Raw genomic sequence first — 24,769 nt, 5'->3', positions numbered from 1 at the left:
CTCATACACAGACAGCAGAAACACAAAGCAGGTTACAACAACAGGTTTTACATTGCTGTGGCCATCGCGACAGCGTAATCGCCACTGTGGCTGATAGAAATTTGAACGTCGGAGACACCAACGTAGGAGGCAACCTCACGGGCGTGGCCATGCAGGAGAACAATCGGCGCGCCAGCAGCGGTTGACAGAATCTCAATGTCAATGAGAGGAGCGCCTGCTCCCTTCCAGAGCGATGCGCCTTGAGACAATGAGGCTTGGTGGGACGGTGAGATGCCCGACAATGGGGCGGGGGTGAGAGGCAGAGCGCCGCTGGAAGGGAAGGACGAGCCAAGAGGGGCGGGTGCACCTCCAGCACCAGTACCGGGGGTGGCGGGCAATCCGCTGCCGCCAGTTTGCTGAATGTGCTTGTTGGTAATAGCCTTGATCACGGCCTCCTTGGCCGACCAACGGCCAGCGAATGAAGCGCGGGGATCCGGTCGCGAGCGGCACAGCAAAATCTCGCCTCGCGTAAAGTTGCGCTGGACAAACACGTCATTGTCAATGTTGACGGCAGTGACGAGCTCGACGTCCACGCCAATGCCCTTCACAGCACCAATGGTCGGGGTGCTCGATCCACTAGCAAAGACGCTGCTGTCGTTCGAGCCGCCGGGCGCAACAGTGTTTCCGTTCGTGGCCATGGTCTCGAGCATGGCACGCATCGCATCCGCCTGCAATTGCTGGCTTTGCTGCTGCTGAAGCTGTTGCTGAAGCCCGGCGGCCTTGCTGGCAACTTCACCGGCACGCTGCTCGTCCTGCTGAGCGGCAATCAGCTTGGACATGGAGGGTCGGGACGCAGACGGGCTGGCTGGCGACGACAGCGCTCGCTCGGCAACAAGGTGTCGTGCAACCGAGACAGCATGTGGGGTCGAGGTCGAGTCGGAGGCAAGCTTGTTCGCTGTTGACGTGCTTGCGGTCGGAGCAGCCGCTGCTGTCACGCCTGCAGGCTTGGAGCCGAGTTTGGTAAAGGACCAGGTCTGCTTGGACTTGTCGTACGAGGCACGAGCAAGCGGGTTGAGATAGACCTGGTTCTGCTGGGCGGCAGTGTATGGAGGCTCGGTTTTGATGCGAATCATTGGCTTGGAGCCCGTGAGGCTGTCGTGCAGATGGCGGAAGGACTGCTGGTTGCGGGCATCGCGGCGCTTCTGGTAGTCGGCCAGCTCGGATGCGCTCAGCGTAGCCAACACATAGTTGGCATTGACCATCAGGACCTCGCCTCCGACTTGGCCAAAGCCAAAGGACTTGAGCAGGCCAGCGCGAATTCGCGGCGTGCGGATGGCACGCGACGGGTAGAAGATAAACTCAAACTTGTTCAAGTCCGCGTCAATGTTGTCCGCGTTGCGGTTGCCAGGGATGATGTTGTGCTCCATCACCTGGAGCAGACCGTTGAGCATCCATGCTGCAGCGGCGCCCTTGGGGTGGCCCGTGAGGTACTTTTGGAAAATGGACGGGACGGCGTTCCCCTTGGTGCGGCCGAGATGCGCCAACTGCATGGAAAGAACCTCCGACTCGTTCAAGTCGTTGGCCTTGGTGCCAGTGCCATGGAAGGAAGCCACGTCGATATCGTCAACAGTGAGACCATAAGTGGCCAGAGCTCCGCGCAGCGGCGCAATCGCAGGGTTGCCACGCCAAAAGTCTGTGCCCCAGGCCATCCTGGCCATGTTGCGCTGACGGGTGGCCTCGGATTGGATCTGAGCAAGCTGCTCGTGAAGGGCGCGGTCGCGTTCGGAGGGGCTGGCCAGGCTGCTCACCGATTCGTGCGCAAAGGCCGTTTCCGATTCAACCCAGCGGTCGACGCTGCCCAGCTGGAACTCGAGCTGGCGGCGGCGGTAGGCAGTATTGAGCATCATGCTGGGCGAGCCAGCAGAGGTCGCCTCGCGCGCAGTCGTGAGAATGCCTTGGCCAGGGGCAGGGATCGAACGGCCCTCCTTGTCGGTGGCCGTGTTGGTGAGAGCGACAATGCCATAAATTGGCACACCCATGCGGATGGCCAGGCTGGCGGGCATCAGGATTTGCATGCCTGCGCCCTGGGATTCCATAAAGCCAGCACGGGTGGAAGTGGCAGGACGAGACATTTCGCGCGGGTCGCGTCCCTTGGCAAACTCGTCGACAGAGTTGCTTGTGGCTTTCATGGAAGCGAATTCGTTGGAACCCTGCTCCTGGAAGTCGTCATAGCCACCAGCAATCACCACCTTGGCTTTGCCACTCAGAATGGTGTCGACCGCAATCTCAACACTCTCGACCGCCGTGGCACAGGCGCCGACGGGCGTCTTGATCGGACCGGACGAAGACAGCATCAGCAAGTTGACCCATGCAGGCATGGTGTTGATAAAGTTTTCTTGCAAAATGTCCGACTGCACGGGCTTGTCGAGGAAGCGGTCGCGGTACATGCGAATGTTGGAGCGCATGCCACCAACGCCACCGCCCGACGTGTTGCCCACCTCAGACACGTGCACATACTCGTAGAACTCGTAGGGATCGCACACGCCGCTGGACATGAAGGCCTCGGCAGTCGAGACCAGCACATAGAGCGTGACGGGGTCCACCTGGTCGACCAAGTCTTTGGGCAGACCATATCGCTTGGCGTCCCAGCCAGTTGGGATTTGTCCAGCCACCAGTCGGTCAAACTTGAGCGCCTTGGGAATGTAGAGGACAGCGCCCTTCTTGAGAGTCACCACCCAGCGATCGCCAGAGGTGTCCCCTTCGACGGGAACGACGTCAACCTTGTCGCCGTGCTGCAGGCGGAAGTTGTTCGCTTCTTCCTTGGACACTTCCAGCGGCTTCATGTCACGGTCGAGAGCAACCTGCTGGAGCAGCATCTTGCGGTTGGGGTCGTAGCCCTCGAACAGCTCGGGCTCAATCAAGCGGACGCCAGTGTGGGCCAGAATCTTTTCTTCGTAATTCTTCTTGACATCGACGTCGCGCACGGGCTTGGAGGTTGCCGTATCCGTCCAGCCAGTGTAGCGCGAGCCGTCGGGGAGCTTGAGCCCGTCGTTGAAGGTGATGAGATTCATGACCCACGCAAGCTCGACGCAGCCCTCGAGCGAGAACTGGCCGTAGCTCTCCATCTCCCAGCGCGAGCGAGCGCTTCCGAAAGGTCCAACTTCACCATAGCCGGTAATGACAACGACTCGGTCCAAATCCAACAAGCCGCGCGCATTGCCAAACTCCTTGACCAGCGACTCGTGGTCGGGAATGGTGGGGTAGGTGATGGTCAAGTTGGCGCGTCGTGCCAATGGGCCATTGGCCGCTGGGCGCTTGGTGTTGGAGACACCACGGACAACCTCGGCGTCGAGCTTCTTGTCGGCCAGCACTGCCTTGCGAACAGTGGAGGTCTCTGAGATGCCGGCGCGCAGCGCGAGGGTGGCAGTGTTCAGGTTGGAGAGCAAATGAAGACCACCAGTCAGATCGGCCCACAGAGGCTCGTTGTGGCACGCTTTGACAATGGTGGGATGCATCAGACCAAGAAGGTTGAAGGCCATCTCGGTGGTCGAGAAGGTGCGCACGCCCAGCTTTTCAATGCCCTGAGCAATCAAGTTGTTGGCAGCCATCAATCCAGTGCCGCGCGTCCAGCCAATGACTGCGCCTGCAATGGACAGATATTGTCCCCAGCTTTCCGAATGCCAGCGCTGGAAGAGCGTCTCGAGGGCAACCTTGGACTCGCTGTACAGACCATCGCCGCCGAAAATGCCGTGGTTGGGCGATAGGGGCAAAATGACCTGGCACGGGCGGGTGACGGCAAAAGCGGCGTGCTTGCGCGTCTTGATGGCGCCGAGAAGACGAAGAAGGTTGGTGAGCATGACGCGGTGTGCGAGTTCCGAGCGCGAGTCAATGTCCGAAATCTCGCGGCCATTCTCGCTCACGGCTGCGAATGGAATCAAAAAGTCGACATCCCATCCAAGGCCGCCGTTCTTGACGTCGTCGAAAATGTAGCCAACCAGCGCCTCGACATCGCGCATGGCGCCCTGGTTGAAGGGCACAACCACCAACGAGCTGCCCTTGGCTCCCTTCTCTTCGTAAATGCTGCGGTAAAACTCGGTGGCCTGGCGACCGAACGACGAAGTCGTCACGACAACGCGCGCACCGCCACTCAACAGACCGCGAAGGACCTCGGCGCCAATGGATCCGGCGCCGCAGCCCGTCATGAGCACGGTGCGGCCTGCAAAGCTGACGCCGTTCACAGCCATGTCAGTCAGCGCATTCAAGAACATGGTGGTCGACTTGCGGTCGTGCACAAAGTGGGACGGATCGTACGGCGAGCGCTTCTTGAGCGACAAGAAGGGCAGACGGTGCTGGCGGAAGCTGCTGCTGGCAGACCCGCCATTCGAGGTAGCCACGAGAGACGTGGCAGGCGAGCCGGAGGCCATCGCAAGCAGCAAGCCAAAGAGCTTTTGATTGGACGCCACAGGATGAGGGTTGAGTGACAACAGCCTGAGAATGTCTGCCAGCACGCGTCGACGGCGGTCCTTGCGCGCCGGCCGGCCTGGGGACTGGAGGCGGCGCAGCTCGCAAAGCTTCTTGTACGTCTTGTGCTCGATTTCGCTCATCTCGGCGGCGTTTGCATTCTCAGCAGAGGACGACGGCGTCTTTAGCGTGGAAGTGGAATTGCTGGCGCTGACAACCGACGACGCCTGCTCCTCCGAGGAGAGACGAGCCGGAGCCACGACACCGCGACGCATTTCATTCACATAGTGCTCGAGCTTGGACACGCCCTGTCGCCTGGTTTCTTGGAAGGCGACGGTGCCGTCCTCGAGCACTTCAGTGCTGGGTGCGGTCAGCAGGGTCAGGTCGCGATAGCGCGGCGGGGAAGCGGCCGCCTCGCGAACCAGGCCCGCGAGCAGAGTGCCAAGCTCGTACACGAGCTTGTGCTCGGGCTCTGGGCGGTGCTGCGAGGGCTGGATGTGGTACAGAATGAAATCGACCAACGAAGCCGAGGCGCGGTTGACAATGTTGAGGCTGCGAATGTGCAGAGCGCGGTCAACCACCTTGACCGTGCCAGAGAGGATGTCGCTCCACATCTGGAGCGCCTCTTGGCGTGCCCAGTTCCAGGACGAGTCATACACGCGAACCTTGAGTCGGTTGAACATGGGGCGGATGCCCTGAGCGTAAAAGTCACCATGCTCCTTCTGCCACAGGTCGAGCTCTTCCTGCAGGAGCTGGCGGCTCTGCGATTCGGTCTGGAGCAGCTTTTCGGCATAGTGCACATCCTGGCGGAGATAGTCGGCGAAAACGGCAATCTGGTCGCGAATCAGCCGATCTTGGCGCACTTGCATCTCGGTGACTTGTGCGCTGTTGACCATCACGCCCGCACCACCAGCAGAGCCAGCACCGGCACCACCCGCGCCGCCAGAGACGGAAATGTTGTAGGTGGCACCAAAGTCAGCAACAACAGCCTGCGCCCACGACTTGACCTCGTCTTCAGAGTTGAGACGTGCAGGTGGCTCGACCGCACAGCCGTGAAGCAAGAGCGAGTCCTGGCGACCTTCGCCAAAGCCCATGCCGGCGAACGTCTGCTTCAGCTGAGGGAGGCCAAAGCCGCCCGGCAGCTTGCTCGCGACCGAGCGCGCAAGCAAAGTCTTGGACTGCTTGCCAAGCGTGACGTAGTTGGCACCAATGCTCTTGGCAAGCTCGCCGATGGGCACTTCCGGTGCAGTGTCACTGCCAGGAATTTCACCAAACTCGGCCTGCAAATCGCCAAGGAGCTCGTTCTGCAAGGTCGACTTGCCACCCACCAAGTCTTTGATCGACTTGGATTCGGGCACCTCGCTGGGCTTGCGCTTGAGCTTGACGGCGATAATGGTGCGAATAAAGTGCAACGGCGAGACGGGAGCATCTGGCTGAGCTTGCCCGCCAGTGGCGGCAGCAGGCGCGGCGGAGGCCATGACAGCAGCAGCTGGGGCAGCAGCAGCAGCAGCGCCCTTGCTAATGGGGAGCTTTTTGTATGCCGCATAGGATGTGACAACAGAGTCGAGCCAGCGCTTGGCGTCGTCCTCGGTGTTGCAGCGCGTCTGGGACGACGCTGGATCCATCACCAACGCATGCAGGAGCACGCCGTCTGCACGCCCGGCGCCCAGCCCAAAGTCAGAGGCCAGATAGGCACGGACCTGCGAAAGGCCAAATCCGCCAGGCATCTTGGAGCCCACCATCTTGGTCACAAGGGAGGAAGTGTGCTTGCCAAGGGTACCAGAGAAGGACGCGGCAAGGTTGCCAGCAATGTCCTTGAGCGAGGCTTCCTCGAGTTTATCGGTCTGGATGGAGCCAAACTCCTTGTGCAAGTCGCCGACAATCTCGTTCTGCAAGGTAGACTTGCCGCCCACCAGGTCTTTGATGGTCTTGGTCGCAGGCACGTCCGCCAACGCCTTGTTGAGCTTGTGCGCAACAGTCACATGCACAACCTCATCCGCCGACACTGGCTCGTCTGGCACTGCTGCAGCAGGGCCGTGTGAGACGGGAGCTGGTGGCGCGGGGCGCGCAGGTGCGGGTGCGGGTGCGGGTGCAGGTGCAGATGCAGCTGCTGCGGCGCGAGTGGGCTTTTTCGACTCTGCGGCAGCTCCGGCCGAAGCGACGGGAGCAGCGTCGCCCAAACGGTAGTAAATGGCGTCAGAGTCCTTGCCGTAGCACAAAGTGGCGCGCGCTTGCGTGACAGCTTCGTCGTAGGCCTCGTACTTGAGCTTGAGGGTGCGCTGAGCCATTCCGCAGAGCGTGGGGCCAGGACCAATCTCAATCAGGCGCTCAACTCCGAATCGGCCAAAGAGAAGGTCTTGGGTCTCAGTCCAGCGCACGGGCGACGCAAATTGGTAGGCAAGCAGCTCGACCAGCAGAATAAAGCCGAGATTTTGCTGCTCTTCCGGATTGGAGAGGTCGGTCTCGTTCCAGTCGCGCAGCAGTGCAGCCAACTTGGCAGAACCGCAGTAGTTGGCGACCATCTCAATGTACTCGCGTGAGAGCGAGAACGGGCTGGCAACGAGATTGGGAATGTACTTGCCGCTGAGCAACTGGACATCCACAAAGCGAGGGTTGATGCGCTTGGCAAGATACTTGCGGAAGGGCGCCACGCCGCTAAGCAAAAACTTGGAATGGAATGGCACGTCGATGCCAACAAGCGGCACGGTCGCTGTGCCACGCTCGAGGGCAAATGCATCGCCAAGCGCCTGACGCTTCTCGGCGACCAGAATGACCATCTCATCGACCAGCGTTTGCAACTGCTGCTGGACCTGAGCCAACGAGGACTTTGCAAGCAGGCTTGCCAAGTCAATGCGCTGCTCGTTGATCTTGTCCAAGACCTTGGTCAGCGTTTCGAGGCATCCAATTTCGCCAGCGCACACGTACTGCCAGTTTTCCACGTTGTAGTTGACAATTTCGAGCAGCTGCTTGGAGGAGCGCGAGATGCGATCGACCACAAACCGCAGCGCCTGGTCGCTAAAGCCCTTTCCGACACGCGCCGGGTTGGCAGCGCACATGCCGTACTGCGAGCGCCCGCGAGCGTCTCGGGCAACAGCCACCTGCATGGTCATGCCGCGATAGAAGCAAACGTCCACCAGCGACTCGATGGGAAGGACCTGACCGATTGCAGAGAGCGCGGCATACTCGCCAAGCGAGTGGCCAGCAAAGATGCAGTCAGTCTGCACAAGCCCCTTGCTACGCATGTCCTCAAACGCTGCCGTTTCCATCAGCGTGAGAGCGGGTTGGGTAAACTGGGTCGCGTACAGCAAGCCGCCTGGCGAGCGGAATGTGTAGGACAGAGTAGAGTCGTCAATCTCAGGGAAGAGGGGCCGCGCGATGATTGCGCCACTCTCGGCGTTGGCGGGGTCCACGGGAGTCTCGTACGTCATGCTTTGATACGTCTTGCGCATGCGCTCGCCCTTGGGTCCACCAAAGTGCACCGTCTTGTCCTTGGGGTTGTTTTGGACAATGTCAAGGATGGAAAACCCATAACTCTCAACAAAGTACCGGTCTGCGCGATCCCAGATTTTGCGCGCGACGGCGGACGACTTGTACAGGTCCATGCCCATGCCAGGCTCTTGCGAGCCTTGGCCGGTGAACACGTACGCAGTGACAGGCTGCTCAATCTCGCTCTCGCCTTCGAGCACACGCTCGCCACGCTGGTTGGTCGTCTCGATGCGAATAATGCGGCGTCCGTTGCGCATGCCGACGTGGCGCAGAGAGACGGTCAGAGTGTCCTCTGGCAGCACCATGGCAGTGAAGCGGACATCATACGCCGAAACGCGGTGGGGAACATTCTCGGCCGCAAAGACTTCGACGAGATGGCGAGTCGCAGCGCTGGTGAACATGCCATGCGTGATGGTGTCGGGGAGCGCAGCGAGGTCGGCAAAGTAGGGGTTGGTGTGAACGGGATTGCAGTCCCCAGAGGCAACAGAGTACGCGTGGTTGGTTTCCGGGCAGCGGAACGAGGCGGAAAACTTGTCGGGGTCGGGCATGACGGAATAGCCACCGTTCTCAAAGTACACGGCCTGCTCGACGGGACGACCCAAGCGGGCCAGGAAGGCAGTGACGGGGTTGCCCTTGGAGGGTTCTGCGCACTCGTAGCGGATGGTGCCAATGCGCACCGTCTCCTTGGCGGAGGTCTGAGCAGTCACATAGCCGGTGGAGACAATGTGGGCAAAGGTGTTGGCCTCTTTGAAGCGCTGCAGCGAGCGGAAGCGGAAGGTGAGCACAGCACCGGGGACGACGTGTTGGTCGCGGACGGCATCGCTCGCCCAGGTCATCCAAGGCTTGGACAGCAGCACGGCAACCTCCTTGGCACCCGAGAGCGTGAGTTCCATGGGCACTTCGTCAACGATGCGGAACGCGTTGGCAGCGTCGGCGGCCGAGACAAACTTGCCGCGGAAGAAGAAGCGGCTGGTGAGCTCGAGCAAGTCGACGCCTTCGCGGGAAAGCACGGCCTTGACCTCGACCATTTTGCCCGACTCTTCGTTGACCACGGCGTTGATGAAGGCACGGGTGTGGACAGTTTCGCCCTCGGCCAGCAGCGGCGACGACGAAGACGAGTGGGCGTACGGCGCGGGTCCGGGAAGCAGGCGGAACCCGTTGGACAAGTGCACCAACTTGAGCAGATCGCCGTCAATGTTTGCAGGAAAGATGGCTCGGATGACTGCGCGCCACCCAACAACAATGGCATAGTCCATGGGAGCATACAAACGCGGCTGGCCGCGATCCACACAAGCTTCTGACTTGTTGCCAACAGTGCGGCAGAAGGTGGCCATGTCAGCACGCTGCAACGTGTGAGTCTCGTGGAAGACAAGACCATCGTCGGCCAGGTTGGCCAGCAGGGCGCCGGGGGCTGCAGAACGCTTCGACGCGTCGCTGGAGGCAGCAGCAGCAGCAGCAGCAGCAGCAGCAGCAGCAGATTGGGCGGCAGCGCCAAGGAATGGGTGCGAGCCAAACCTGCCGACAGCGGACGAGAGCGAGCCGCCAGGCAGGGCGGGCTGAGGGAGCGATGCAGGCACGCGCATAAACCACGGCTTGTACGACTCTCCAAACCAAAGCTCATAGTAGAACGCCTTGATGCGCTCGTTGCGGCCTTCCATGATCTCGTGCACAGGGCAGCAGCCTTGTTGGGGTGTGTACTTGAACTGCAGGGCGAGAGATACGGTGGCATCGTTGCCAGGCTTGGATACGCGTTTCTCGTGGATGGTCACGTCAATGATGCAACCCTGGATGCGCGCTTCCAAAGCAGGCTGATCGACGGGCAGGGCATGTCCAGTGAGGAAGGAGCTGCGACGCACGGGGCGCGACGCATGCGGCGGTTGCTGCTGAGCAAGCTGCTGAGGCTCGTGCGTGCCACCAAACACGGCAATGCTGACAATATTGCAGCGAGCCAGCTCGGACGTGGAAGGTTGCTGCATCGTCGGCGCAGTGACAGAGTCACCTGCATCCGCGGGTCGCTCAAAGACCACCTGCACGCGTTGCCCCGCGCGGGGTCGGAAGAGCTGCCGAAGAGGATTGACTACGGTCAGGCGACCCTGCGCAATGCTGGGCGAAGTGAGCAGAGCGCGGAGCCAGTTGTACGAGCGGCCAGCAAGCAGCTCGAGCCACGCCGACGAATCTGGCAGACTTCCAGACTGCGAATCGGGAATCATGTACTCCACAGTGATGGAGGACGAAGGAGGAGTTGCTCCGGTCGTCGTCACCGGCAAAGTAGCAGCAGTTGCTGGGCGAGAGAGAGCCGCGCGGATGGCGCGCTGCTCGAGCTCAACGGGGAACTCGATGGGCAGGCCACCGAGGTACTCGATGGTGGGGATGGCAGCCACGTCGTTGTCATAGTACTTGGCCTTGAGGGCCTCGACATGCTTGGCATAAATGCCACCCAGAATGTCGCGAACCGGCTCGTTGACTTTGATCGAGTACTTGGCAGCAAGCGGACCTTGCAGAATGCACACGCGTTGCGGATCCGCATCCACAACAGCGTCAATGTCTTCGGCTTGCCAAAGCGAGTCCTTCTTAAACCAGACGATAAAGTTGTCGTCCATCACGGGAATGAAGGGAACGGGCTTTTGGCCAGGCCGCTGGCACAGCGCCATAAAGTACAAGACATCCTCCGATGTCAGGAGCTGCGTGCATGCGTCCGTGTACTTGCTCGTGCTAAAGAACTGGTCGAGGAAGGGCGTTGGGTTGGAGCCCAGCACCGCGTCAGACTCGACCAGCGGAGAGGCAGTCGTAGAGTCGCAAAAGCGCTCTTCAATGCGCAGCAAAAAGTCGGCGACCAGACGGCGGAAGGAAGGGTCAATCCAGCGAGACTGGCGGCTGACATAGGTCAGCTCGACGAGGCGTCGCACAACCTCCTCGTAGGTCATGAACTGCACATCCACCACGCGACCGTCAGCCTTGCGGCCAAACCAGACCTTTTGGTAGTCGGCATTCAGACGGGAAATGATGTAGTCTTTGCGCGACAGCAAGGCGGCAAGACGCTTCTCTTTGGGGAGCGAAAAGACTGTCTCGTCCAGCTCCTTCCACAACAGTACGCCGCGAGTGGCAATCTTGTGAATGGGCTCGCCGAGCTCGGAGGTGACGGTGACAACGCCACCGACCACGCTCTGGTAGCTGCGCTCCCACTCGAGCTCCTTGTCGGCCGGAATGCCGGGAGCGTCGACAATGGCTTGCTTGACGGCGAGCGAGGCGCAGCCCTCCTCGGCAACCAACAACCTGGAGGCGAACAGAATGCCGTCAAGCGGCATGGGGGCTTGGTTGAACTTGACCGACCAATCGCCAGTCAGATACGGGAGCGAGCCTTCCGCATCACCCATGCCGCTGCCACCAACCAGCACAATGTTGCTTTGCTGCCGAATGGCACCGTAGGTCTCGAGAAGCGGTGCGTGGAAGTCTTCAAACGAGTGGTGGCCTCCTGCGCGGCCGCCAGTCCATTGCAGAATGATGGTCATCTGCGGGTTGGCACTCGCAATGTCAATGACACGCACAATGCTCTCAATCGAGCCGGGCTTGAACGACACATGGCGGAAGCCGCTTTGGTGAAGCGAGCTGATAATTTCGTTGGCGCTGCCAAGGGAGGGGACACCAGCAGCAATGCACATGCCGTCCATGTTGTAGCCTTCCTTGCGCATCACTTGAACAAGCGGGTATTGGAACGACCACTGCTTGACGTTGAGGAAGAGAATATTCAGCGTAATGCCCTCGCCTGGCTGCACCTGGGCCAGAATCTTGTCCACCTTGTCGCGCAGCGCACGCTCATTGTAGTGGCCGCCTCCTGCAAGCTCGCAGTGGAAGCCAGCGTTGATGGACGCAGCCACAAAGCGGTCTGACACCGTGCTCGGGGTCATTCCGGCAATCATGAGTGGAGGCTTGCCAATCAGTCGCGAAAACTTGGTGTCTACATGAATCACGCCATCGTGCGCGGTGCGAACGAGGCGCGGCGCAAAGTCTCGACTCCAGTCGGACGAGTAGCGCACAGATAGTGTGCTGTTATCCAGCAACGACCATTGCGGCAACAGCGCGCTGTTGGGTGTCGCCGCAGCGCCCGCAAGAATGATTTGAATGCCACGGCCTTGCTTGTTTCGGGCCGTCAGGCCACCAATACCGGCAGAGTCGCCCGGGCCAAAGTCAATCATGTGGGTGACGGAAGCGACGACGGTCTTTGTGGGCGGGGTCGGGCGAGCAGCAGCTGGCTTGGGATGAGCGCCATGGCTACCGTTGGCCTCTTCTTGGATGCTGGGAGGGAAGACGTTCAAGGCGTGCTTTTGCCTGACAGTCAGAGCAGTCAGAGGGATGCTGGTGGAAGTAGTGATGGGTGTGGTAGTGGCACCCGCCGCTGCTGCCTTGACGTTGGTGCCAGCAGTCAGAGGAGCAGCAGCGGTGGCCGCCTCAGGCAGTGCAACTTGAACGGACACAGCGCCAGGGTTGGTGGCCGCTTCCCAGTTGACGGCATCGCAGCAGATTTCCTGAACCAGCGTCATGGTCAGAGAGAGCCCAGCGCTCGCCGTGCCGGAAGGGCTGGGCTTGGTCTGAGGCAGGTACTGGCCGTGGCGCAGATCGCGACCATCGTGAGCGGACAAGACGGGGATGCTCAAGGCCAACGGATCAAAGTCCAGCTGCAGGCGAGCAACGTCAGTGCCAATCAGCGCGGGTGCGTTCGTCAAGTGCTCGCTGTGGAATGGAACGGAGACTTGCAGGTAACGAGTGACAAAGGCCACCTTGCGCCGCGAGTGCGGAACGCGAGACTGGTCGTCGTTCGGTCCAGCTTTGATTTTCCGGAGTGCCACATTCAAACCATAAAGCGACTGGGGAGGACCGGCAACGACCGTGGAGGTGGGGCCGTTGACAAGCGCGACGGACAGCTTGCGATTTGCCGGAAGATGCTGGTTGACGGCGGTGACTTGGCGACCGACAAACTCGGCGGTGACACCTCGAATGGACAGCATTGGGGTCGGTGCGCCTTCTCCGTGATCCAGCGAGTCTTGCAGCAGCTTTGGGTTGGTGGCGACCGAGGGGAAGACTTGCTGCGAACGCAGCCCAATCCAAAACAAGAGCGTGATGGTCTTGACGGCGTTGGCAGTGAACTCTGTCATGGTGCGCGAGGAAGCCACGGCCACGGCAGAAACCAAACCTTGGCTGTGTCCTGTGACGCCTGCGGGAGACAAGGCAACCATTTCGGCCGGTGTGACTTCCAAGAGATGCATCGTCACGGCATAGTGGAGAAGCTGGACCAGGCCGACCAGTGGCAACGAAACGGGCGCCGAAAGAATGACGTCCTGGGACGGAGCGGTGCTCGGGGTGCGCAGCCATGCCAGCACATCAATGCCATGCGAGGAAAAGCCGGCCTCCAGAGCCTCGGGGGAGGTGGAGCACTCATTCAGGGCGTTCGCCAGCGTGTCAAGCAAAGTGCCAATCAGACTGCCATAGGTCGTGGCTGTGCGCTTGAGCTCGTCGAGCAGGTTGACGGGGCCTTGGCCTCCAAAAAGATAGAACAGGGCAGCGTCGCCGGAAGCCACACGGTTGAAGAGGGCTGGAGTGGCAGGGGCATGTTTGCACTCGTCGAGACTGAGCAAGCCCGTACGCAGCACGGCCGCGCGTGCCTGGAGGAAGACCTGGACAATGCATGTTCCGATATCGGCCGGCAGGTGGCGGACAATCGCGTGAATGTCGTTGAAGCGCGCAAACGTGTCGAAAAAGTGGACAAAAACCGCCTTGAGAAAGTGGGACGCGGCGGCCACGTCGTAGGTGAAGGCGAATGCGGACGAGGTCGCAAGGCCGCCGCGTTGCATGTGCTGCCCGTAGTGGTCTGTGACAAAAGCCAAAAAGTTGGCAGTCACGACGAGCTGCGACGAAGCCGGGGCAGGTCCGTGCACAGAGGCCAAGGCACCCGCGGCGGCATTGGGGTGAGCCGCAGCTCCGCCCACTGGAGCTGACGCGGAAGCCTGGGCGTTGGCGAACGCGGTCGAAAGCGGGTAGTCGACAGAATCCGAGGCCGACGATGTCATTGAAACGCCATCCAGTGCAGCACGGCTCGACGTCCAAGTGTTGTACTGGTGGCGGATGTGGTCGGCCAAGTGCCAGCAGCCCTCCGGCACAGGAATCTGGACCTCCGAAGAGGTCGGGGAGCTCTTGATGGCGAGAATTCGGATGCCAAGGCTCGACGACGACGACAACGACGACGATGAACCAGTCAATGGAGCGCTAGTGGTAGCAGAAGTAGTTGAAGCGGTCGACATGGTGTTTGGTGTAAGATGCTCCTGCTGCGAATGTTGCAGATGACGATCCACGTTGGGAGAAAGTGGATAGGCAATAGTTGGTGCAGGTCCGACCATGATGGGGGCGAGTTTTGTTTTCTTAGGGAATTCTGAGAGATTTTGGTGTTGTTTTTTCTTGTTTCGGTCTTTTTTTGAAATCTGAATCGGAAGCAAGCAAGCAAATCCACAGTCGTTCAAGGGTTAGCACAACACGTTGGCAATATCGTAACACATGCAGAGACTGTTTTGAGTGATCAAAGTATCATTGCAATAGAATAAAAAACGACTGAATAAAAAAGAAAAAATACACAAAATGAACGCTGAGCAGAAAAAAGGGTTGATTCCCAAAAACTGCCTTCCGACGCTGCAGCAAATCGAATCCTCAAAATCAAAAGCAACGAAAGACCTCAAAACGAGGAAAGCCAGGAACGAAGCAGCACATTGTGAACAGGAGCACGATCAACTTGAGTTGCCCGCTGCTGCCGATGACGACAATGATCGACCGTGACATTGGCTTTGGACGATCGAGGTAAAGCTCGAGCTTGGGTTTTTTTTTTTTTTTTTTTTTCTGGCTTGCACAATGCAACAGAAAACGCTCCATTCAATTTGTCGTGTGCCTTCTCTCTCTTGTTCGGCCAGTGCGCTCTCTCTCCCGCAGAATTGCCTTTTCATTGTAAGATCACTCGACACAGGAGCTAGTTTGATCTGAACCCTCCTCCACAGTGGAGCTTTTTCGGTTTCCATTTTGTTGGGGCGCGCATTGAAGCGTTTTTTTTTTTTTTCTTTCTTTTTTTTTTTCTTTTTTTTTTCTGCGTTTTCCGTTCGTTCCCTTCTTCTTGTTTCTCCTCGTCGTCTCTTGCTTACCCTCGGTTGATCTCTCCTTTTTGCTTTTGCACAACAAAAACAAAAAGAATCAAACTTCAAGACAGAAGAAGAGACCGAAAATGCGATGTGAATAAAATGGACTGGATTGCAACCAATAATATTTTTGGTGTGGACGTGTCATTTTGTTGAGCCAAAGAGAGAGAAAGAGAGAGAGATTGAGATTGAGATTGAGAGAGGGGGGGGGGACGTGACCTATCACGGACTGAATGTTTCAGCTGACCTCCGCGGTGCTGTCTCAATCTCAAATCAGACGACGAGTCATCCGGACTGCGCCTTTTTGACTGCATGCATCAACATCCAGCAGCAAGTTGCTGTCAATGCATGGTGCTCATTGGAAAGCGGGATGTCGATGTGTGTGTGTTGCGAGTTTTGTCACTGTGAGGTGAAAACCAATGAAATCAAAAAAAAAAAAAAAAAAAAAAAAAAAAAAAAAAAAAGTCACTGTCACAGTTTTCGCCCCAATCCAATTATTGTACTCGCCTTCCTGCGATTTGCTGCGGTCGATGCAAGCCCCCATTCGCAGCGGCATTGCATGCAACTCGCTGCTACACACCCGAATCCGCAGCGAAAATCGGGCCGTGCGGCTCCCCGTCCCTTCCGCTTTCGCTCCTGCACAGCAATACATTTTCACTGCGTTTTTTTTTTCTTTTTTTTCTTTTTCTTTTTTTTCTTTTTATTTTCGCATTTAATACTTCATCCAAAGTCCGACAGTGACTTTTGCGCATGCGGGTTCAAGTCTCACTCTCCTCAAGTCAAAGTCAAAAACGGGGGAGAAACAGGCAAGTTGGTCTTCTGTGAGCACCAGCTTGGAGCAGCTCAGCCAATGCATCAACGCGAGGAGTCTGCTGTGGAGATGCGAATCTCCGACAACTGTGGCGCCACGGCTCAATTCTGCGCAATTTCGACTCACTCTCTCTCTCTCTCTCTCCCCACGCGGGGCACCCCAACCCGTTTGAAGTTGCAACGTTGCTTCAACCGTCAATGGACATGGCATGTATGTGTGCTCCAACGCGCCCGCTTTACTCAAAAAACGAAGCCGAGTCTCAATGAAGGGTTTTTTGGTGTTGTCGGGTCGCATGGATGATCGAGAGAGTTCCTCGCATGTGTGAGTGTGAAGCTTGAGCTCAATGGCTTACCAAAAAGTGAAACGACCCTCTTTGAATCCAACAACTGCAACAAAGAAAGAAAAAAATAAGACTGACTTGCTTAGAAAATGGAAATTCAAATCAAATCAAATCTCCCTTCAAACAGAAACCGATGTGTGGATGCTTCGGCGTTGAACCATGCATGCTCGATTCAGTACACTAAGATTGGACACATTTTGTGTGCTTGACTGTTCTTCGATGAGCACAAGAGAACAGACGTGTGAATGCCTCGACGTTTGAAACGGAAATGCTTGAGATTTGCCCGCCATACTCGACCCTCACTCATCCTCGATTAGTGACTAGCCATCCCTAGTCCCATTTCCACGTTGCTCAGAAGCCCAGCCGCAATAACGCTCCACTCGTTCAAACCCAGCCAAGTGGCAGTCCCAGTTTCTTACTTTTCAACACAGCCAATGTCGACGCGATCTGCTGAATCCCGCCGCGCTCCCGGCGCCGCGTCGTCGCAGGCTGCCCATGGAGCTGCTGCTGCTGCTGCTAATAATACCACGAGCACTGCTGCTGCAGCGCACCAGTCCAGAGCGCTCTCGCCAAGCCGCACTCGCCGCATTGCAGCTCCTTCTGCCACTGCTGCCGCCGCTGCCGCCGCTGCCGCCGCTTCGTCATCGACTCCTGGAGCGAGCCTTCCTCCTCCGAATGGCCGCTCGCGTTCAGCCTCGCGCTCGCCGTCCCGCTCGCCGTCGCGCCAGAGCCGCTCGACGATCGCCCCAACGCCAGTTACTGCTGCTGCTGCTGATGGAGCTCAAGCTGGCTCTGCTGCCCGCCGCCGCCGCACGGACACGCCAGCTGACGACTCGAGCCTGTCTACTGCCCTGAACGCAGACCCGGAGAAGCCTGCTGGACTGCGCGGCCGCTCGCTCAAGCTGAACGTCGACACAGCCAACCAAGCTGCGGCTCAGGCCAGCAGCAACCCGCTCTCGCCGGACGAGCTCCCGCACCCAGACCTGGAGGCGATTCATCTCATCACGCTGTGGCGTTCCCCGCTGCGTGTCGTCAAGTACTTTGTCCACGAGTTGGTCGAGCACTTGCGTGAGCTTGGTGTTTCGCTCTCAAAGTACCCGTCCACAGTCGCGCTCACGCTGGTGACTGTTCTGGTGTTGCTGCTGATCTTCCTGCAGCCGCACTACGTCGGTTTGGGCCATGTAAGCCATTGCTCTGAGTTTTGGTTGCTTTTTTGTCCGTTCACGATTGCGACGCCGAGTTTCGTGCTGACTCACCACGTCACACTTTCTCAAAAACTGCTCATCTACTACAGCACGCCGAAACCTTGAACGAGTGGCTCGGTCTTGGTATTTGGTACCTCTGGTGGGTTGGCCTGGGCGTCCTGAGCTCGGTCGGCTTGGGCTCGGGTCTGCACACGTTTGTGCTGTACCTTGCGCCGTTCATCGTCAAGGTGTCTGTCCACGCCCAGAACTGCCAGTCGCTCGAGTTCTCCAACTTGGGCCACTACAACGACCAGTTCCCAATCTGCGCAGTGGGCGGTGCCAGCAGCGCCATCACCATTCTCTCCATTTTGAACAAGGTCCGCTTTGAGGCCCTGATGTGGGGTCTCGGCACCGCCATCGGCGAGCTGCCGCCGTACTTTGTTGCCCGCGCCTTCCGCCTCAGTACCGATCGCGCCAAGGCGGCCATTGTCGTCGGCGAAGACGCGGATGCTTCTCTCCAAGCCGAGGCGATCGAAGCCGAACATCTCGCCGAAATTGAGGCTCTCGACGATCAGAGCGATCAGTCTGCGCTTGCTCGTGGCAAGCGTGTCATGCACAATCTAGTTCAGCGACTTGGTTTCTGGGGCATTGTCGCCGCTGCTTCGGTGAGTTATTTGAGAAACGAACAAAACCTTGTGCCAATCAATCTGTGCCACCTGCATCGTTGCTGGATGATTCTTACAATGGTCCAACTCTATTTCTTTGTAGATTCCCAACCCACTGTTCGACCTGGCTGGCATCACGTGCGGACACTTCCTCGTCCCCTTTGGCACGTTCTTTGGCGCCACGGTTCTCGGCAAGGCTGTCATCAAGGCCCATTTGCAGGTACGTGTGACTTTTTGTGATGTGAGTGTGCGCTCGAGGCTCTGGTTTTGCCAACCCACTGGTTACTGTAGACTTTGTTTGTCATTTGCGTGTCCAACCGCGAGGTGGTGGGCTGGCTCGTCACCAAGGTCAAGGCCATCTGGGAGCGGCCTGGGTCTTGGCTCGAGGAGAACTTGAACAAGTACTTTACTTCGCTGGTTGACCAAGCCCCATCTGGCAATGTACGGCTTTGTTGGTTATTGTTTGGTTTTTGTTTTTATTTTTGGCCTCGTTCCTTTCGATGGTGCCATTCCGTTCATGTGCTCACCTTGCTGCTGTCGGGGTTTCTCGTGTTGCAGGACGCGTCTCTCTTTGGCCAGTTGAAAGACCTTGTTCTGTTGGCTGTGCTGACCTACTTTGTGATCTCGATCATCAACTCGCTCGCGCAAAGTCACATCAAGCGCAAGGAGCGAGAGCGTCTCAAGCGTCTTGCACACAAGCGTCATCGCCACCACAACCACCATCACCACCTTTGAGTAAACAAGGCGGCTTTGAGTCTGTCAAATTGTCGTTGTGCGAGTCGATTGTCGCTGGCTACTGTTTTTTTATCGTGTAATTCGAAAAAGTATATCTGGAGAAAGTGAAGTATTGTTCATCCAATTGAATTTAATGGGTATGATGGCGGTAACGCGACAATCGCATACACGTTGACAAGTAAAGCATAAAGCCAACAAAAACACGGAAGGGGAAGGGGGGGACAAAAACTACACCGGGTCGGAACCAAGCCGATCTCACAAGAATAGAGGTGAAAGTGGAAAGAAGTGAAGAATTGGGGATGGGGTTTTGAGAGAGAGAGAAAGAGAGAGAGCGAGAGGAAGAAGACGACGAAACAGAAGAGGAAGAAAAAATAAAAGTCGAAGCAAAGGATACAGAGACGCTGTATGACAGTAAAAACCTGATTGTAAAAACCTGATTTAAGGATCTGGCACCTTGTACTGCGCGTTGTGCTCCTCCAGCTCGAGCGTGTGCTTGGCCTTGAGCTCGGCAACGCGAGAGTCCGAATCTTTGATGAGACGGTCCATGTCCTCGTGGGTTTGGCGCGCAAGCTCTTCCTGCTTGAGGAGCAGCAGCCGCTTCAATTCGTCCTCTTCGGCGAGGTGGCGCAGCTTGCTGCGATCTTTGCGCTGCTGTTGGAACTGCTTGAGCGACTTTTGTGTGTCCGAGTGCTTGCAGCTCATGTCGGCCACTTCCTCTTGGATTTTCAAGTCGAACTGCGTGTTGGAGTTGTCCAGACTCTCGGAGAGGTTTCGCTGGAAGTCGACCGCCAGGTTTTGCAAGGTGACCATCAATTCCTTCTTGAGACGCCGAAGTTGATCGTCCACTTCGTCCTTGGGTGTGTTTTCGGCGGCACGCTTGCACCGTTCCTTGAAGGACTTGCGCTCGTTCTTGACCAGCTCCTCAAACCTGCGTTTCAACCCTTGCTCAATCGCCTTGGACTCCTTGGGACGCGCCTTGGACTCGAGGTATTGCCTGCGGCGCATGTCCTTCTCTGACTTTGAGTGGTACTCGACCATGTTGTCGCACTCGAGCTTTTGAGTGGTGGATTGTTGAGACTCTTGTGCTTCGTGGACCTTGCGCAGGTGCTGCAAGCGCATGTCGCGCAGCGCCTGTTGGAGTTGGCGCTTGACGTCCCATTGCGCTTGTCGGTGTTGCTTGAGCATGGTTGTTTCCTGTACGGACAAAGAAGAAGAAGAAGAAGAAGAAGAGGTGAGCCATTTCTTGAATTGGCCCAACCCTCCAAAACACTCACAACAACAACAACAAAACTGCGGCCGATCAACAACACAAAACACTTACATCGACCACACATTCCATTTCCACAGCTTGGCGCTTTTTGATCAAAATCTCCTTGAACTTTTTCATCTTCTTGTCAAGCGTAAGCCGTTGCTCCTCGCGAATCTTGACGTTCAACTCGGCCTGCTCCTCGCCCAAAGTCGGCTTGTCGACATTCTTGCGATCCGTCTTGGGTGTGCTTGCAAGAAGCACCTTGTGCTTCTCCTTCAAGTCGGTCTTTTGCGCATCTTGGTATTGCTTAAACTCGGTGGCTTGGAAGTCGCGAAGGGCCTTCAGCTCTTTCTTCTCTTCGTGTGCCTCAAACTTGAGCATTGCCTCGAGCTCGGGCCGTTGCTTGTTCCGGAGCTTTTCCATCTCTGCGTCTTGCTGCTTGAGCAGTGCTTCCAGGTCTTTTTGGTTTTGCCTATCAAAGAGCCATCACAACGAACACCAGCCAAACGAACAAAAAAAAGGGGGGGCGGGATGAGTTGCAAGAAATCACCAAGCCCCAAAAAAAAAACCTGCAAGCCAATCACTCTGCCCAACAATCAGAAAACTCTCTTTAAAAAAATCTCTTCTGTCTGACTTACACTTTGGCATCCAAGAGCTCTTGCTCGTGCTGCCGTTGCAGCACATCTTGTTGAAGCTGGTGCTTCTTCTTGAGACGCGTGAGCTCCTTGAGCTGTGAACGAAGCAGGTCGTGTTCGTTTGCCTTTTCGCCGACCATGACGCTTCGGGGTCGCAACGTTCCAAAGTTGATGCTAAGGTCTTCTGATGAGCTATCCTTGGAGAGGTTTCGGTGGTCGGTCGGCGCCTTGAGGTCGGCGCCGTCGTAACTGTCGTCATCGGGGCGAAGCATGGCTTGCAGATCGTGGTAGTGCTGCGAGTCCAGCTCGCTGACGAGACCTTGACTGCGGCGCACCAAGTTCACCAAGATGCCTGGTGGTTTGTCCATTTTGATAAAGTTGTGCTGCAACAATTCTTGAGCCGAAGGGCGCTTTGCGGGGTCTTTTTGAAGGCACAGGGCGATAAATTGCTTGAAAGTGTCCGACCTGAGTCAAAGCACAGCACACATACAACAATGAAAGCAAATGAGAATACAAATCAGAATGTGACAGAAGAGCAGTCGTCGTGCAGTTCCAAATCGACGCAAACTGCAGGGACATACCAGCCTTCGGTTGCGAGCTTGGGCGGTTCGTTTTGCGGAATGTGATAAAGTGCGCTCATCGCATGGATGTCGTACAGTGGTGGGCGCCGATCGGCCAGCTCGATGCAAGTGATGCCAAGCGACCAAATATCAATTTTGTTTTCATACGTTCCGGTTTCCATGGCCATGATGAGCTCGGGAGCCATCCTAAGAGAAGCGGCAAACGCAGACAACGCAGACAAGTTTCGACGTTAGCAATCAAGCTTTGCAAGCGAAGGCGAATGGATCGAGTAGTCCGCAGCTCCTCAAGGACTCACCAGTAAGGCGTGCCGATGAAGGTGTTTGCCGGATCCGCCATGGATGCAGAACCAAAATCGGCCACCCTCACTTGACCGTCCTCGGTGAGAAGCACATTGTGGCCTGTTAGAGTTTTGACAAGTGTAAGAACTCGCAGCTTTCGAGACACTCGAGGACGGCAAAACATCCCAAGAGAACTGACCTTTGATGTCTCGGTGGATTTTCTTGCCTTGGTGCAAATAATTCAGGGCCTGTCCATCGCACAACCAACGACCGAGGACGGGTTGGAACGGGCAGACCACAAAAAAAAAACACAAGCTCCCAACAAGAACCAAAGGGCATTGCGTACCTTCAACACTTCTAGCACGATTGCGGAGATTTCCTCTTCGGATAGTGGTGTCCTGAAAACTGTGCAAGCGAGGGAAAAACGAGAACGACGCTGTTAGCAAACGATCAAAGTGGAACGCGGAACGACACGATTCGGAAAAAAACAAACCTTCGACAATATCGGTTGCGGAACCAACGCAATACTCCATAGCCAGCTGTGGATGCACAAACACCACCGTTTGTTTTTAGGGGGGGGGAGATGTGAGACACTCACGCAAAATCAGAGGATGCGGTGCGACTGAACGAATTGAATGAACGTACCCAGATGGTGTTGCCCTTGATGTAGGCGCCCTTGTATCGGCAAATGCTTTCGTGGTCGCACGACCGGATGAAGGCAATCTCCTTGAAGACCTCTTGCCACTCCTGCAGCCAGTGCAAGGTGGGATTGGCCACGATTAAGTACTGATGATCAAGGTACAAATTGGCCCATCACAAATGAAGGCTTTTTTTCGTGTTACCTCATCGCTGTGTCTGCCCTTGCTGACCGTCATCTTCTTGATGGCGACAATCTCGCCAGTGCGCTTATCCCGACCCTATGAGATTTTTGCAGGCAGCCCAGCCACGGAAGCCAGTGAGTCATCCATTGCGGCAGCGGTTTTCTCCAATTCATTTTTCGCGTTCCACCGCTCTCTCTCTCTCTCTCTCTCGCTCGCTCCAGCTCCTCCCCGCTCTCCATCACTCGCGCGCGCGCATTCTTCCGTGAGTGCTGCTCGCTCGGGCTGCGCTGTCCGTTTTCTCGTCGACAACTGAGGCGCGCGTTTTGAACGTCGGTTTTTGGGTTTCATCCAATCAACGTCCAGCAGCTCCGCCCCAAAGCAGACGCTATCGGAGGAACACGCCACGCGGCGTTAATCCCGACGATACACGGAAATCACGCCATCGCGTCGTGCTGCTCAAATGCATCTGAATGTCGTTGAAAGCGGATGTGTCGGGTGTGTGTCGGCGTAGGGGGCAGGCGCGGAAGTGCGAGAGACTTGACGATCTGAACTGACAAATGCGTCATGTTTGGCGCTCTTTTCTTTCCCTCCGCTGCTGTATGCACGCTTTTTCCACGCTCCTAAAGTACACACGCATGGCCGATCACGACGCACACAGCAGAGCAAGGGAAGAGAGAGATGTGGGCTGCTGTGGTTTTGTAGAGTAAAAGACGGGGAAGGGGGGAAACCGCGTCCCAAACACCTCCTCCTCACGCTCGTTCTTCAACCACTCGTCCCCCTGCTCCAAAACAGCGGCTCTCATCCGCAATCACACACACACGCACACAACACTCATGTATCAAGTCGTTCAGCCGATCGGGTTGCAAGAGACAGATCTGCTTTTGCCTCCAATCGATCAAACAAAAACGCCTCTCCATCTGAGTTTCAATAGCCATTATTATTGTTTTATTATGATTTTTTGATGCTTTTTTTTTTTTTTTTTTTTTTTGGCTTTGCTCTGCTCAAAGATCTCACTCGTTCGCATCGACGTGGGCCTCGTTCCTCGCTCGCTCATCCCAATCCACTCTTCACCGCATGTCCGTCTTAGAGTTCTCCTCAAGCCCGTGTCTCGTGCTCGTGATGGAGCCAAAAGGCCAAAGCATCCCTCCAAGTTCGAAAATAAAAAAAAAATAAAAAAAAAAATAAAACAGCTGCTGAACTATTGCTCGGTTTGGCCGAGATTTGAATCAAAGCGACAGCGAATACTGGCGGCAGCCGGCAGAGCGACCGTGTCGACGCACACGCGCAGTACGCTCGCATGCATACACACACAGCAAGCACCACGCGCAGTGACGAGCGCACAGAGACACTGCGCGATGCAAGAGCCTGTTCTGTCATGTTTTGGACAAAAACACACGACAGCCAAAAAAAAAAAAAAAAAAAAAAAAAAAAAAAAAAAAAAAAAAAAAAAAACACTTTCTTTTTTGTTTTTTCACCCTGACTCGCGCGAGTCAGGCCCAGTGTGTTCGCTTCACGGAGCAACATGGAACAAACCACAAAGGGGTGCTGATACCGTAGACCAAGTGGGTGATTTTTGGAAGCAGCAAGTTCCCCCAATGGTTTTCGCTCTTCAAGTGCACAAAACCCTCCCTCAACCCTCCCTCCAACAAAACGCCGAAGCTTTTCAAGCAGCGTTTTCGTGTTTTTGAGCAACGATTGACCCACTTTGAAGACGGCGCCAAAGCTGCCGTGACCAATCTCCTGCAGACACTCAAAGACATCCTCAGGGTTGCCGCTCGTGAACAGATCAGCCGGCACGTCGCCTGCACTCGAGGGAAGGCGATCGCGGACCATTTCACCCACGAAGAAGAAACAAAGGGAAAAAAAAAAAAAAGAAAAAAAAAAAGAATGGCAAACACGAAAAAGAAAAAAAAAACAAATTTGGGGTGAATGTGGTAAGCTCAGCGCTGCTTGCGGTCAGACAAGACGAAGCAGCAGCGGCAGCAACAGAGAGATCTGACAGCATCACTGTTTGATTTCGGTGGAGGATGGAGGCGGGGGGTCGTCTTCAACTGAACTCCCGCGCTCACGGATTGAGTGATTGAAATTGTGTCGCGCGCGCTTGCGGTTTGGAATGGAACGCGATCTGGACTCATGACGGCGAGTTAATCACATCTTGCTCAGTCTACGGTACTATTTTGCTTCAATCCGTGCTCATTCCTACTGGGCCAAGAAAGGGTGGGTCAGAACGAACGCTCAAACAGAGCCAGTGTTTTCGCGCGCTCATTGAAAAAACAACCACCAACACCCCCGCAGCTCAAGCTTCACGGTTGATGAGAAATGCTATCAAGATCTAGACACAAAGCCCCAATCACAAACCATTAGGACCAAACGC

The 24,769-nt window shown here is 56.5% G+C and overlaps 3 protein-coding genes across 3 annotated transcripts; 1 reads left to right on the top strand and 2 right to left on the bottom strand.

Annotated features, from left to right (window-relative positions):
- Window positions 1-14,374, bottom strand: CAOG_00114 (fatty acid synthase beta subunit). Its single transcript, XM_004364928.2, has one exon. It carries the CDS (start codon window positions 14,313-14,315, stop codon window positions 48-50), a length of 14,268 nt encoding a protein of 4,755 aa, XP_004364985.2. The 5' UTR covers window positions 14,316-14,374; the 3' UTR covers window positions 1-47.
- Window positions 14,375-16,591: 2,217 nt separating this feature from the next.
- CAOG_00113 (transmembrane protein 49) lies at window positions 16,592-18,954 on the top strand. Its single transcript, XM_004364927.2, has 5 exons — window positions 16,592-17,427; window positions 17,541-18,095; window positions 18,199-18,315; window positions 18,387-18,536; window positions 18,654-18,954. Exons 1-5 carry the CDS (start codon window positions 16,681-16,683, stop codon window positions 18,828-18,830), a joined length of 1,746 nt encoding a protein of 581 aa, XP_004364984.1. The 5' UTR covers window positions 16,592-16,680; the 3' UTR covers window positions 18,831-18,954.
- CAOG_00112 (serine/threonine-protein kinase 24) lies at window positions 18,943-24,252 on the bottom strand. The gene is made up of 11 exons (XM_004364926.2): window positions 24,100-24,252; window positions 22,417-22,491; window positions 22,220-22,321; window positions 22,068-22,113; window positions 21,921-21,979; window positions 21,774-21,822; window positions 21,592-21,694; window positions 21,296-21,481; window positions 20,718-21,179; window positions 20,152-20,551; window positions 18,943-20,024 (listed from the first exon to the last, which is right to left on the bottom strand). Exons 1-11 carry the CDS (start codon window positions 24,226-24,228, stop codon window positions 19,269-19,271), a joined length of 2,367 nt encoding a protein of 788 aa, XP_004364983.2. The 5' UTR covers window positions 24,229-24,252; the 3' UTR covers window positions 18,943-19,268.
- Window positions 24,253-24,769: the final 517 nt, after the last annotated feature.

This window comes from Capsaspora owczarzaki (genome assembly GCF_000151315.2).
Source record: "Capsaspora owczarzaki ATCC 30864 unplaced genomic scaffold supercont2.1, whole genome shotgun sequence".
Taxonomy (NCBI): Eukaryota; class Filasterea; order Ministeriida; family Capsasporidae; genus Capsaspora; species Capsaspora owczarzaki.
Note: the sequence above shows the minus strand (reverse complement) of the source record. Positions and strands in the feature narration are given on the sequence as shown.

What these genes read in the sequence shown, in the direction of transcription:
- CAOG_00113 (XM_004364927.2), top strand. Translation starts at nt 16,681, where the DNA reads ATGTCGACGCGATCTGCTGAATCCCGCCGCGCTCCCGGCGCCGCGTCG. An exon ending in GCATTGTCGCCGCTGCTTCG is followed by an intron (nt 18,096 to 18,198) that starts GTGAGTTATTTG and finishes ATTTCTTTGTAG; the next exon opens with ATTCCCAACCCACTGTTCGA. An exon ending in TCATCAAGGCCCATTTGCAG is followed by an intron (nt 18,316 to 18,386) that starts GTACGTGTGACT and finishes TGGTTACTGTAG; the next exon opens with ACTTTGTTTGTCATTTGCGT.
- CAOG_00114 (XM_004364928.2), bottom strand. Translation starts at nt 14,315, where the DNA reads ATGGTCGGACCTGCACCAACTATTGCCTATCCACTTTCTCCCAACGTG.
- CAOG_00112 (XM_004364926.2), bottom strand. Translation starts at nt 24,228, where the DNA reads ATGGTCCGCGATCGCCTTCCCTCGAGTGCAGGCGACGTGCCGGCTGAT. An exon ending in AATCCACCGAGACATCAAAG is followed by an intron (nt 21,695 to 21,773) that starts GTCAGTTCTCTT and finishes AAACTCTAACAG; the next exon opens with GCCACAATGTGCTTCTCACC. An exon ending in AAGCTCGCAACCGAAGGCTG is followed by an intron (nt 21,180 to 21,295) that starts GTATGTCCCTGC and finishes GCTTTGACTCAG; the next exon opens with GTCGGACACTTTCAAGCAAT.